Here is a 15,647-nt window from a genome sequence, read left to right on the forward strand (position 1 = left end):
TCAAGGAGGGGAATTTGCCATCAGTTCAGAGAACAGATCTGGCTAGACAGGTTTCCTCTTTCTAAAAGACCCTGGGTGTCTTCTAAATCAACGATCACAGCTGTACTAGTACTGCCACGGTGGTAAAGCTGCTTGGATCACACATCATTTAAATAAGAAACAAACTAACAACATTTTATGTCAGAATTCGGCATGTAATTATAACTCACAGGCTTTCTTGTTCTTACATTCAATACTTCTGCTTCACCTTATCTATAAACACCAATTAACAGTGCAATTAGTTCCCTAGACATTCTTTTTAAGGAGACACATTGTTAGACATTACACTAAATCTGGAAAAAGCTCTTCCATTGTAAAGAGGAAAAAAAATGGAAAAAAAAAGCCGTGTGTTGTTCTACAACTTATCAGTGACTGTGTGGTCGGCATGACAGGGAGACAGAGTATCACCATGTTTCAACTGCCACCAGCAAAGGGAAGTGAATTAAAGACCCATCCATACCTGCTGTGCAATGGTTGGAAGCAGATGGAGAAAAGCAGCCATGCTGGAATTTCCCAAAGCAAAAATGAAAACACAGAAAGGTTTCACAGGGATTCTCCAAAGGTAAAAATCTTCAGTTCTAGAACTGGGCCTGGACCCCAGCTGGGGATCCATTTGGCTCATTTACAGACATTTCCTAAATTTGACTCTGCACGTGCGTTTCTCAGAAAATTGGGGTTTGGAACCAGGATTTGGTTTGGGTCCACCCTGACCAAGAGCCACCAACATGTTTCAGCCTGACTGCACATGCCAGGGGAATCATTTTGTTCTGCAGCAATCCCCACTGTTCAAATGCAACTCAAGTTAATCTTGATTTTATATATATAACTGGGGCATGTGTTAGTTGCAAATAGAGATGGAAGAACCAGCCTGGATAGAATCAAAAGCAGCCTTGAGTTTAGATAAGTCACTTAAAAGGAACTGAACCTTCCTTTTTATGTTCAGAGACATTTGGTGATACTTTTCTCTAAAAACCAAGCCAACCATAAATCTCTACTCTGCTTGGCACTAGTTAGGATTAGGGTGGAAAAATACTGGAAGAAATAGAAATGCTATTTCTAGTTCCATAAATCTGCTGGGCTTGGGGCATGTCTATTAGTAGATTGAAGCAAGAGAAAGCAAGATAAAGACAATGCTCTTTAGGACTAGAAAACGCGGAGGAAACCATAATTTGTTACTTCCCTTGTTTAATTTCCAATCTTAAAAGTTTTATGGTATTTCACCAAATGAAAGTATGTCAGCCTTAACATTAAAACTATACAAAATCTCTCCCATATATAACTTCTTATTAGAGACTCATACAAGAGATCATCTTCTAGCTGGGGTCAACGTGATTTTCTCTGCAAAGTCTGCAGCCAGGAAACTGAATCTGCACTTAACTAATCAATCACACGAGAATTATTGACAGTAATCAATCTTTGAAATAGGAGACCAACCTTGGACCAAATGGGTTCAGCTCCCTTAATTACAGAGGAGCTTCTGCCAGTTTTAAGCAACAGAGAATTAGGTGTATTGGGTTTCACTTGTGTATAGAGAATGTCAGAGAATCTACAGAAGCAAAGAGCTGCAATCATTATGAAAAAAATAAAGAATAAAAAGTCTGAGAGTAAACAGCAAGAAATGCGTTCAAATAAATCATCTGTTTTGCCTTTTAGGATTAAATTCACAAGCACTGTAACTCCACTGAATTTAGAAGAAAGATCTCATGAGAAAACCAGTGTTAAACACAAATCTGCTTGTTCAGCACAGCCTTCCTATTGATTTATTGAATGCAGCAGCTCTCACATCTGTGGTTAGGGATTTCATGGACAAGATCATCATCAGACCTTCTGCCTACACAGCAATTCACGTTAACCTACTCCATGAGCCTGTCTTGGCTTATCACCCTGACGGCAAGAGGGTTGCCACTTCTTCCAGAATTTGCTGGGCTCCATGGGAAGGGCTGGGAGATTCAGATATGCCCTCATTATTCTCTCATACATGTCTTACAATTCCCTAATGTGCCAGGCCCGTCCTCCTCTGAGCTAGGGCATGCTGATTAATATCTATTTCTGATCTAATAAGGAGGAATAAAAATAAAACCAAACCACCAGCTGGTGCTATCATTCATCAAAGGGCTGGATTTTCCCCTTCATCCTTTTAGGGATGACACAGACATCCACAAGCCAGCAGGGGGGAAAAACAGGGACGGGGAGGAACTTCAAACCAAGATCTCCTGCCTGCAGCCAAGTGTGACCTTATTTCTGCACTGGGAGTGGGACACACAGTGTTGTGGCAGATAGCCTGCATCCTGGCTTAGATACCTGCAGGGGCAATAACTCCCTCAACATGCAGCCAGGAACCCCTGCTGCTTTTCCATCCAGGCTCAAGCTGTAGATCCTCAGCTCGCCTCAGCCTCCCTTTTTGTTTCTCCCTTAAGTTTCTTGGCTGTCATCTTTTTTTATTCCCATTCATCAATGGCGTTGATGTTTCCAGTGCTCTGCCTCATGCTCTCCCTTCCATTTGATTTTCTGTGAAGTTAAAGCTCATTTCATCACTCAGTAAATATCTCCTAACAAATGCCCCCTACCACTCCTCTTGGAAACAAGTCTTTTTTCTTTGTTTACCGTGACACTGGCCATCATGGCATCTTTCTCGAATGGTGCCAGCTTTCCTTTTTCAGCTGACAGACTCTAATTGCTGCAAAGATTTGTTAATTCCCTTTGGGAATCCTCCTGCTTCCATTGTCAGAGTGGCAAACTGTCAGACCTAGGCAAGCTGTAAACTGGCTTCAGAGCCGTGAGTTACAGTTCAGTGAGTTACAGAGCAAGAGCCAGAATTGCTTAGTTGAACTAAGTGCATCAAGCAATGAAGACTGAAAGGCACCTCTTTCCCATGAAAAAAGGGCCATCTGGCCACGAACACTTTCTAAATAAGAAAGCATTCAAGAACAGGCCCACTGTTTTCTTGGTAGAAGGCCCTGAAATCATTAGACTTGTTCATCGTTTACAAAGACACGGCCCTCATTTCGGATGGTAACATGCATTGCCCCTTGGTATGTACATGTACATGCAACAAAAAAAAGGAGCATCAGGGGACTGTATTCAGGCCAGAGGTGGCAGCTCCAGATGAGGGAATTTGGTTGTTGGATGTAGCCTTGCTCTCAGGAGCATTGCTGGCTCCTCCATGGGTTTGGGGGGAACTAGAAACGTGCATCTGTCTTTCAACATTAGTAAAATAATTAAGCATTTTTACACCACAGCTTCGAGAGACTTAGACACTTGTGAAAGACAATGCCCCATAATGTACTTTAATACAACTTTCAGACTTCACTCTTAAGTGCTAGCTCTTCTGTAGCTCTTTGTATCAGCTGATCTCACAGCACCTTACAGACAGAGGTTAAGGACTGTGGTTAGCTCTTTATCCACTGGGACACCATGGCACAAGGAGAACTATCTGCCCACGGTTATGCCAAAGACGGTTATGCTCTGAAATCCCTGTGCTGCAGTCACTAGGTTTGATTCTCATTTGCTCCGGAGTTCATCTAGTGGATGAAAATTGGTGTCAGTGTTTTTAACCTTCTCTAAACAGAATGTCCTGACAGATGGATAGTGGTCTGTGACCCCAAAATTCTGCATCTTCACCTGCAGAAGTAGAACCCATACCCCACCCTGCAACTAGGATTCTGTCAGAACAGCTGTGCAATGACATTGCTGAAAAAAAGCCTTTCTATCCATCCACTTACAGTCTCTGAGCATCTCCCTGTTAACACTTCTTTTTTTTTTTTCTTTTTTTGTCAGCTTAGCCCATACCTGAAAACATCAAATTACTCTTTTTGTTTTTTCCAGAGGGAAAAAACAAAACAACAAAATCCACAGGGGTCTATGGGCACGCTGTCCTCAGTCTTTCGCAAAGAGGGCTGGTGAAGAATACCTGAATAACAGTATTGATGACTTTTGCAGCAGAACCTAGCTCAGCCCCATCGATGTAGAGAGACACAGGACTCAGTTTTAACATTTCCTGAGACAGCATGGAGAGGCCTGCTCAGATTCATATGGATGGGACAGAGGCATCAGCCAGAAGAAATCCATGATCCTGGAGACAGTCACTTTCAAGAGCTAGTTACATAAATGCAAGATGGGCTAATCATCTCAAGAGGCTCAGGAGTCAAACAGTCTGTCCTGTCCACTTTTGACAAGGCCATTTTACCTAGGCCTTGCTGGGCACACGTATAGTACCGCTTCTGATGCCCAAAGCATGTTGGAAGGCACTTAAAGAATTAACCTCCTTGGTCTCAGTACACCAAGGTGGTCTTTCAGCTGGACCTGTTCTAGGTATCTTGTATAAAGCACTAATTCTGTTGCCTGGACTGCCATCACACTGTCTATATAAACAGAAAAAGATCTTCATCCTGTGCCGTTCATTTGTTTCTACAAACAACATCACCAGTCCCAAATACTATTTTGACTTTCTTCCATCAGCAACCAGAAAAATAACTTCAAGCTGAAACTACCACTAAAGAAAAGAAACTGTTTTGTTCTGTCTTGGTCATGATCAGCACCTTGTGTGTGGTAAACGCACCTCTATATAGTTTTTCTCTGGTTGTGGATTGTCTTAGCTTGAGGAGACACTTTCTGGACTAACTTTATACCTTATTTACTTGACTATCTTTTCTTCCTTTCTCTAAAAACAATTCTGCCTCTACTATAGTCAAAGACAACACTCCAATTGCCCTGAATGGATGTGGGGTGCCACTGAGGTCAATGGCAAAATACACCCATGCTTTTACTACAGTAAAGAAGGCTCATACTGTAAGGTCCATACCATGCCCCTGTAGAGAGGGTGCAACTTCCAGGGATGGCTGTCGCTGGAACAATGTCTCTTTAGGGACTCAGCATGGTGTTACAGAGCAATTTCACCAGGTTTTATTTGACTTGCAATAAGACCAGCACTGAGCTCAAAGACATGAAAAAGCAAACACAAGGCATCCTATAAAATGTCATCAGTATCCATTTCAATAACAGGAAACTAACACTTTTGTACCAGTATTTCCTCTTAGAAATGCCTGGGTGTAACGCTGTTTTGCTGTAAGCACAATTTTTGGTCCTAACTCCCTGTATTCCTTTCAAAAGCACTGTTCAAGGAAATGAGAGAAATAACATCTAGACTGTGTGTGATTCTTCGCATGCATATTTGTGTTAGCTAAATGAGAAAGGGAGATGTGGAAGTTCTTTTCTAGGTAGAATTATTTTTCTGTTGCCTATGAAAATAACAGAGTTAAGTGTTTCCACATTCTGACAAGACTGTAAATAGTGTGCAGATACAGGAAACACAGACAATGGTAAGCAAAAGCTATTTCCATCTCCCTCTGCAGAGCAGACCAAGGTAGAATTCCATTACCAAACTCTTTCAAAATTACTTCAAGGACTAGACTGGGTTGGCTATCTAGCTGGTAGAACTGAATTAACTCAGGGGGGACTTCAACTCAGAAATTTCAGAATATAAATGTTTTACAAGTGACAAAAATCCTAACGCTCAAGAATTTTGCTGCATTGCCCTCATGTTCTACAGTCAAGACCATCACTGAAGGTATGAATATGAAATACATCAGTCTCTCAGCGCTTGGAGGATTGCTTTAATTCCCTCTTAATGATTATGTGTCTGAAATAGGTATTTTTACTGTTTTGTATGCAAATCTGTTAGAATATACTGGATATTGAATAAATAAACACAAATTTCAAAGAAACAAAGCTCTGTACCACTTTAAGAGTCTCTCCAGTTTGTTTTTAAATACTGTATTGTTTTAAAACAATATACTCTTAGTGATTCAATTAATCTCTGAAAACACTAAAGGCAGCCTCATGAGGGAAATTAGACAGGGTTTTTATAGCAGAATTAATATGGCAAATCCTCATATCCTGTGGTGTTTTATGTGCTTGTAAAAGTAGAAAAAAATATAAGAAGTAAACTCTGGAGTATACAGTGGAATTACTATCACGTGCTCCAGGATCTCTCATAAGGTCTGGAATTATTAGAGTATATTGAAACTAATTCCTAATTCATTCCAGTTCGGGAAAGCCTTCTGACCAAACCCAAGCTTACATCTCGTGAAAAATCAACAGGAGTAAAGCATGTACTAAAATTTAAGCATGTCTTTAACTTCTTTCCTGAATCAGGGCTGTACCTATATTTAAATGACTAAGGTATGATGCCTGTGCATTGTTTCCCTTTGTATTCAAATCTATCTTAGGGATCCTACAAAGCCAAAGATACCTAGTGGTGAATGTACTCTACATTCCACATGCATTTCTGTACAAGAACTCATGCAATATTGGCATTAATACAGACTTAACTCTATGTTACAGCTGAAATGCTCACTGACTTCTACTGCCCAGGCATTTCTACCTAGAAAATTGCTTTTTAAAACTTGGGAGTTTGACCTCATACCCTGTTTTCTTTGTGGCTTTTGCTGGTTTGAATGGCTATTTTTCCCACTGAAGATTATTTTTCTTCTTCTTCTTTTAGGCCTTTTCAAGTTCCCTTGCTAGTCCCCTGAAGGAATTATTGGGCTCAGACCCGCCCCAGGATGATACTTCTGCATACAAAACTCCACTCCCAAGGCAGCACTCACAGGATCAGGTTTTAGATATGTCACTAGGTACAGCTCAGGAAGGCCTAACATTCTTTAGCATGCTCTACAAGGAAGAGCATCTTTAAATAACCAAACGCTACTTGTGGCAGGAAGAAAAGGAACCACCTCTCAACAACCATCTTTCCATCCAAAGGTTCATTTGCCCTTTGGCATCCTGCTTTATCTTATACAAACTGAACTCATGGATTTTGGATGAAAGCACATTTTGGACTCTTTTCATACCACCATCAGCTCTAGCACTTCAGTCTGCTTATGGATATCAAAGATTTAGGTTTTCCTGGTGGATCTGTGGTGAATGTCCTATACTGAATAGTAAGAGAACCTAAATCTAATTTCATGGCTGGTCTCCTGGGTTAGCAAGGACTCACAGGAAGGTGGCAGGACATGCTGTCCCTGGCTGTGAAGGGAACAGCCTGTGTCACTAAGTGACACCTCCGACTGGAGTTCAAATCCATCATCTCTTAACAAGCAGTCATGACTACTAGTCAGGGTCCCTGGAAGGGCAGAGCCTGGGGAGAGACTCAGATTTCCATCAGCAGAACAGAGGTGAGGGTAAAAGCATGTTAAATTATGTGTCTCACTAAAGCTTTTGTTAAGACAAAAGCTCTAATGAATAATATTGTTGGCATAACCTTGGCCTTTGATATCCTGATACTTTAAAAGCCATATTTTCTCAAGACTGGTGTCTACAGTAGCACCTAGCAGATTAAACAGCCAAAAATTAGCACCCTTAACCAAATCTGCACCCAGAACAGTTGAGCACCTTCTGTTAGAGGATCTGAAAGCACTTGATAAATGTTAACCAACATTTGGACTCACAACCCCCAGTGAGGTAGAGCAGTATTATCCCCGTAGGGACAGATAGACCTATTGAGGCACAGGGTTACTGAGAGACCTGCCCCTGTCCAGACACTAAATCTAGGAGTGCCAAAGCTCGAATGAAGGCATCCTGACTACTGCACCTATGCTTGGTCCACAATACCATCCTTTCCCCCACACACTCCAGAGCTTCAACATGAGCCTCTAGCCTTTTGAACTGAAACCAGGATGCTATATACAACAGGTGAAATGTTCATTTAGCAGTCGCATAGTCAGCAAATTAGTCAATTAAATGAAGTTATTTGTGGGCACCAATGATTTCTTGTGCAAAACTCTGTGTGTAAATGATCATGCACTAAAACTACAGGGTGCAAATTTGGTGCATAACTCTTACCCCATGGTAATTCACGATTCTGTCCTCTCTCAGATGCATCTTTTTTAAGTTGCCTTATATGTATCACCACATATAAAGACACAGCCTGCACAGATTGTTTCATACCAGCAGTGCAAGCAAACAAAATGTGGAGTGGCTTTGGGAACAACCCAGCATTCATATAGCATCAAACATCACAACATTATAATTCATTCTAATCACAAGGGGTTGCAAGAGAATAAGGAGTAGGTGTATACATTGAAACAAAGGCAAATAGAGCAACAAAGAAAGATTTGATTGCACGGATTTCATTTAAGTAAAGTTCTGTAATAATCAGTTTTATCGAAAGCTTATTCCATGAGAGAGAGGCAATGCCAGCTAGCCTATGACAAAGCTTCGGCGTAGTAAAAACCACCAGCCCTGCATGAATAGATGAACTTTGCATTCTGTAGGAGTCATTACTGATTAATAAAAGCGAAAGGTTTCTCTAAATACAATAAGTTTGCTTTTGTCAGATAGAAGAGTTTCTTAAAATACGTGTTTTTGAACACCACAAAGTTCTATTTGTTATATAAGTAGAGAATCTGGCCATAGTTATGAATACTGAAGTGTAAAAAACCAAATACGTAGTCTTAAACATTACAAAAACTATCAAAACATTCAATATTTTGAATTAACGTTTTTTCCCCTACAAGTGTCTGTTTTGGCAGTGATGACAAGTTTTCTAAACTGATTTGTTGTTATTACTGTTCTGCAGTTGTTGGTTGGTTTTTTTTGTACATTTTTCTGAATGTGTTTTTTTAAACAAAACAAAATCACCAGCTTTTATAAAAAAGAAGGAGCTTGAATCCTTACTCCCAAAACACAGATACAAGGTTTTCCTTTATAAAAAGTGTATTGATTTTTTTGCTATAAAAAGCGACCTATAGGATGTCAGACCTGAAAACAAATTTTCACAGTGTTTTCAGTGTTGGCTGTTCACAAGGCATTACTGTTATAAACAGAGATAGAGAGATACCATAGGGTAATTATGAAAATTTGTTACCAGCTAATAGTGTCTTTGGACCATATGTGAAAGCTGTTCGACTCCAGAAACTCTGCTTTTATTTTTATTTTTTTGATTAATAATTTAACAAATCCCAGTATTTTAATATCTGAAGAATCGCTATTGCACTAACCTTACTTAGCATCTCATACAATCATTCCTAATCTCGTCCAAGCTTCTGCTGGCATATTAAGCATGAAACTAATAAGTCATTTCCCTTCCTGCCCCGTAACAACAAAAACAGTACTAGTTAGTATGCAGGTGCTAAAATCAGAGCTGCAAATGAGGAGCAGGTGAGCAAGCAAATGTTGGCAGTTTGGACAGGTAAAGAATAGAATGTGCTTTACTTGAGCTTACAGATTGGTCAGCAAGAGATTGATTTGCACCATACCAGGGGGAGCTGCTTGACTATCATTAGGAAAATTACATATTTGCAGCAGCAGAAGAAACAATAGAAGAAAATGGGAAATGCACAGGATCGTTGGCATACTGGCCCAAAATTGCTGGCAATATCCATTTTGCATCCCTATTAGAAGAATGGTATCCCTCTATCTCTATAGACTGGCAAGTGTTGGTTTGTGGCACAGAGGATAAATCACAGAAAAAAAACGACATATAACTGTGTGTCCTTTGTCTGATTTGAAAGCACCAGTCACCTATCTGCTTATTTTGGCAGAAGTACTCTACTGTATCTTAAACATAGCTCACAATATGGACAATTAACTTCGTGTCGCTTTACATGGAATCTCCAAGGGAATCAGAGTCATCCAAAGACAGAGGCAGATACAAGTCCTGTAGGAAGAAAGAAAAAAATGTTAACTCACACAATCAGTTTCCACTTTTGGTCATGCACAAGGAGACAGTCAAGTGGTCCAGTTCTGTGCAGCTCAAAGGGACAGGGTGGAATTCTCATGCATTGGTTACTGGATAGTTATCCAGTTAGTTCAAGGCAAAAATCAAGACAGGTTACTTGCACAGTGGAGCAGGTGCACCTTGGTACCAAAAGAAAGATGACTGTTTAATGAAAAGTTTGAGAAGAATTTTTTTATCGCTTCTGGATCAATGTGTCCATTGCAGTACATGCGTGAAAGAGCAGAATCTTTCCTTAAACAGGTCTGTCTGAACTTAAGTCCACAATAATAATTCTTACCTTTATTTGACAGCTACCCTTAGGACAAATTTCTAGGAATATCACCTTCTGTGATGTATTCTTTATTTTACACCATTTCTGATTGTTCAGAAGGGTTAAGAACATAATCCCAAGTATATTCATTGGATCAAACACTGAATATAAAACTTTTTCAAGGTCTCTTTCTGGGTATCCATCTTATTCCACTTCTTTGAAGTTGTGCGTGGAACTAGGTATACCACCTTCCTAAGGACTAAAGCTCTCTTTGGACTTTTTTGAACCTTGACACCCCCCCCCCCCCCACACACACACACCCTCCCCCTGGAATAACTGAGCAAAATGAACCAAAGCACAAATACACAGAAAGGGAATTCACAGCCATCTTGATATAAGACAAGGTAAAATATGACTTCGTGGTGAACTCATTCTAAGCATTTACCATTTGAGCTTTAGGGCAAAAAGAGAAAAGTGATTTCATCATAAGTGGAAAATTGCTCCTGGGAGGAAAACAATGATGCGTGAATATTCTGGGAACCTAAAATGCTACATTCGTGTTTTCTGATTGGCTTAATTTAGCTCATAGATGGATTGGCTTTGCCCTCAGCAGTCACCATCTATTATAAATGTCCTGTGGCCTTCACTGGAAAGATCCGAAGTCAGCCGGCTGAAAACGTACATAAAACGTTACAGGTGAGCTTTACTCATCTTTACTAGAAAGCCAATCCTAATCTCCAAAGCCCTGAATGACATAGTGTTCAGAAAGTATTTTAGGTCCTTGGTTGCTGAAGCAAGGGATGCAGTTTACAGCACTACTTTCATTGAAATACACACAAGCAACTGCTGAGTGCAGACCATGGGCTTGATTCTGTTCTTGATTATAAATTAATAATAAATTTAAAAGCACTGTGTTAAAATTGGTGCATGTCCTTAGACTTTAAGCTAAGCAGCTGAGACCAGAGTGAAGTCCTGGGGAAAACACTGATTTCATCTGGATTAAGCTATGCCTTTGTTAAAGGAAGGATGAGTGACTACAGCCTCTCCATATGTTGGGAATATTTTAAGGATCTGATTTTTGAGAAGCCAAAAGTCCACCCCCAGGCTCCCCCAATACCATTCAGTCACATGTCCAAAGTCCTCATGCTAGAGGTGTAATCCAAAGCCCACTGGACTTCTGGGGGTTCTTCACATTGACTTCTCTGTGCTTTGTGCCACCATTGTAACAACTGCAGTCCAGCTTCTGCTACCACTCCTCGCTTTGAGATAAACCATAATCCTCAAACAAAATCAGCTCAGCTTGTGCAATCTAGCTCACAGGGGATGGCATGTGGCTAGCTGACTACAAAACCTCACCACCACCAGAATTTTTTAATTACTCTTCCAGAATTTCAAGGCAATGCTTTTAAAATCACGCTCAGGCTGAGCTACATTCTGATTACTAAAGCAGAAATTCCACTGACCTTCACTCGTACTTAAGTTTACATCCAAATTCCAATTTTTATATCAAGCAAAGACTGTTCAAAGAGGAGAAAAGCAACACTGTGGCTACTACAGAAATGAGAAAGCCCATGAAAATGACAGACTGGACTCAGTGCAGAACAATACCGAATAACAGCACCATGAAAAGCTGTGACTACTTCTATAAACTTTAAGTAAATCAATAAATGAATAATCTATGAGCCACCACAAGTTTACTGATCTCATTAGGATGCCATGCTACATGTCAGACACTCCGGATGTTACCAGGAAAAACAGTTAACTGTATCAGAACACAATTACTCCATGGGCAGTAAAAAATCACTTATTTCCTGTAGAACAGAGCATAGCCTTAAATCATTTTTAACAATTCTGGAGAACTGTTTAGTGATTTCTTAGAGCTTCAGTTGCATTTGCATTTCTTCTGCTGCTTATTGGACCAGATTTGCCAACACTTAAGGCTTTTCAAGAGAGGTACACTTATATAAAGATCATGCCTATCAATAACTTGTGAACTTTTCTAAATGCTGATACAAGCTCAGGGTTATCTTTTCTGATCCATATGGATGATCTCCAGCACACATTAATAACTCCAATGGAAGGAATAGGTCAATGACTTATTGTTCATCTTCTTGCTATAGAACAAAGTAACAATCCTTTTAGGTAATGGGCCAAATTCTCCACTATTTCAACTTAAGGAGTTGTGCTTCAAGAGAATATGGACTTTACTTAAATGCCTTTCACATCTGAGTAGACCAAGGAAGAAACTGATTTAGTAAGGTATAAGAAACGTAATACCTTGTGCTTACGGAGGCTCCCTGGGCTGGTAGGTGTGGAGATTGGGGACTGCTTGGATTTGGGTGTAGACAGCTGACTGCTTGAGGTCCCATTTGCTGTCAGAAAATAAGACAGAAGCTAGTAATCTCACAAGCAAAAGAAAGATCATTTCTGTCCTTTGGGGAGCTGGAAGATATCCAAACAGTCAATACAGAAATGCTATTGTTTATTTGTGTTAGGCAGAAGAAAAAAAAATACATATATGAACAGCACGGGTATTCAACTGACCTAAGGCTTTCAACTATTCAGGATACTCAGCTGTAAAAGACAGTGAAATACAAAGGAGCAATATTTTACAATACAAATATTCACCAAATTGATCCAAGACATACATCAATTCTGTGCTCTCCAACAGTTTAACACAATTGAAACCACATGGTACTTAAAGGCATGAGTGGAGACCAGAGGCTGCAGATATCCTGGATCCAACACAAGAAACGTTAAGAATCAAATATACATATTGCAAATTAGATAAACAGCTGCCTGGAATGTCCTGGATGTCGTTAGCTGTGGCTGGGACTAAATGACCCAAAGAAACCTTCCAAAGCCCTGGGATAAGCATGGGGTGGTATGTCCCTCTTGTCCTCTCAGAGATCAGAATCTGGCCTTTCTGGTTGCTCTGTTTATTCACTTTGTTTTGAAGAAAACATAGTTACTCTCCGTGTTTCTTGTCATTAAAAACCAGGTCCATTTAAACTAAAGAGCTTTAGGAAGGGTGCTTCTGTGAGGCTTTCACAGACCCAGCTTGTACTCAAAACGAAGGAGCCCAGGTCTCTGTCAAGAGTCATTATGTATTTATCGGACTAAAAAGGAACCTAAGGAAATAGCATATTGTGCACAAAAATGAAGGCAAACAAAATGGAATCAGGATAAATTATTTTCTTCCTACCATTGATGTCCTTTGAAGAAAGCTAATGTCTTCGATAATTTCCAAGTGTCACCCTACGTATTTCATAAAGACATACTTACTCCAAGCGAACTTGGTCATTCATATGCTGTGTACCAACTCCAGGGACACAGAGCCTCACCCTGCTCCTGTTACCAGGGGTTATAAACATACAGCTCCATCAGCACAAGCAGCATTTCTTGGGGGAAGGAAATTACAACTCATGCTGTCTACATCGAAGTATATTACCTTCCCCAGTCTTTTCTTTCTGCAATCCAATCAGCAGCAAGCTGGAGGCCTTATCAGCATTAAACTACACATCCCAGTCAAATGTACAGAAAGTGACATTTCCAAAACCTACTCCAGATGTTAATATATTCAGCACAAGCCACAAAACTAAACCCCAAATATTTTGATTGTCATTTCCTTAAATGGCAGTAATGTTGCCTACCCTCCAGTTAACTATACACGTTCCTACCCCTTTAAAGAAAGTATTTTTACTTGTGTTGATGTTTCACAAAGAAAGACAAGCTTATCATGACCCAGGATTACTGTCCTGCTCTCTAAGTGCCTGCTACCTCTGTGCATCATTACTCTAGCTACAAAGGCACATGCACAGGAAGATAGAGGACTTCAGCGTATGGCACTTACACTTTCAATTGTAATAGCTGAATATGCAAATTAGATACTTGCAATTAAGCAAGTATTTGAGTGTCTGGAGGAGACCTAAAGAATGCATAAGTATCATACAGTAACAACAATGTATGCAACTGTATTTTTAAGAGCAAAATCAGGAGTAACTGATAAAGGTGTAACTATGAAAAGCAGAGCAGCAAGATATGTACCTGAACCCACCTTGCAGCTTTTTTTCATCTCCACTGCCATGGAAAGTGGATGTGAGAATTTGGAATCTCTGCTCTGCATCTGTGCTAGGCTGGGGAAGCCTGCCTGGGCTGTGAGACCAGTGAGCTGCCTCTCAGTGCTGCAGTCCTGCCCCTGGTGGTGCTGGGCCAAGCTGAATTTAATTCTCATGTAAACACGTGAACACATTCCCTTCCTCAGGTCTACACACACACTGCAGCCAGCGGGGCTAAAATGTGTCTGGCCTTTACATCAGTGCTTTGTTGCAGAGTCTGGTCCCAACCACGCAGGGGTATGATTAACCTCGAGTGCATTACCTGGCGGGGGCTGCTGTATGGGGACAGTTAAGCATAAGCTCAATTAAACACCTCTAATGCTCAATGGCAGAGCCTGGCTTGGCCTCTGGACTGCAGGATGCCCCACTCCAGGGCTCAGCCCCAGGCTTCACACCTGGCTGAAGGGGCGCAGCCTGCTCAGCCCTTCCTAAGAAGGGCTCCACCTTGTACAAACCATTCAGTATTTAAATAAAAATAAATCACTGGAGCCAGGATCAAACAGATATTTCTTACATGTCATGTGAGCAGTTATGTTCCTTCTTCCTTATCCACTGATGAGCAATTCCATATTGGAACTTTTTTTTTTTTTCAGTACAGCCATAGACTTCCTGCTATAACTTTTGGCTTCATTCAAGTTTTTCTAGTTGCAAAAATATTCATGAAAGACTAAAATCTATAATTCGTTTTTTGAATTAATTTTTGGTTGGGTTTTAGGTCTTCAGAATCTACCTCATTATTCTCTGGGGTAGCAGCATAACCCTTGCTTTAATGCCTCGTTTCTGTTACCTTCTTGGGAGAAAGAGGGAGGCAGTTAAGGTTTGTAGTATCACTTAAATTTGAACGTATGTGTAAACAAACATGTGCTGTAAGCCACAGGACAAAGGAGGAACTTGTTAAAGCAGCTCAGATTTAACCGATTCTTAGTGAGGTACCTTTGATGTAGAAGGCACTATTGGGAAGAGGCTATTCATCATAGAAAGCTTTTTTTTCCATTATAAATGCACCTTAACAAGAAAACAAATATTGACTAAAACATGGTAAAAGTAATGATTTATAGATAATTGGGGCATAAAGTGCCTCTTTACCTCCCTGTTCCAACTCAGGCCATTCTTTATTGATTGGAAGAAAAATTAGTTAGGGAAATCCAGCAACTGTTACACACTGCTCCCTGCTCTGCGACAGGCCACTTTTCACTTTGCTGCAGTTCTATGGAGTGAGCTGCCCTTAAGATTGGTGAGGAAAAACATAGAGTTCACTATTTGCCATGTAATGAAGGCAATTCAGGAAAAAAACAAGTGACCTTAGTTTTTTTATTAAAAAAAATGTACTAATATAATCTTTATTAGCTGGAATCCATCTCTATTTTCTAAAATGCCTCTTTCTTTATTTCCAGTTATCACTGACCCTGAGGCAGGAAATAATCCTTCCTAAGATGAAGAATGCCACCTAACTGTACAAAGAACCCAAATTTTCCTTCCACAAACAGAAAGACCGAGATAA

General features: G+C 40.3%; 1 protein-coding gene across 5 annotated transcripts in view; it reads right to left on the reverse strand.

The window, feature by feature from the left end:
* Positions 1-318: 318 nt before the first annotated feature.
* DCX (doublecortin) overlaps positions 319-15,647 on the reverse strand; it is a 102,695-nt gene continuing 87,366 nt past the window's right edge. For 3 of the 5 annotated variants that reach the window (XM_083797428.1, XM_083797429.1, XM_083797431.1), the window contains 2 exons: positions 12,303-12,400; positions 319-9,697 (listed from right to left, as the gene is read on the reverse strand). In XM_083797428.1, the coding sequence (XP_083653554.1) occupies positions 9,641-9,697; positions 12,303-12,400 (155 nt within the window). In that variant the 3' untranslated portion in view covers positions 319-9,640. The remainder of the gene's footprint in view (positions 9,698-12,302; positions 12,401-15,647) is intronic. The other 2 variants (XM_083797432.1, XM_083797430.1) reach the window with 1 other exon arrangement.

Source organism: Anser anser (assembly GCF_964211835.1).
Source record: "Anser anser genome assembly, chromosome: 13".
Taxonomy (NCBI): domain Eukaryota; kingdom Metazoa; phylum Chordata; class Aves; order Anseriformes; family Anatidae; genus Anser; species Anser anser.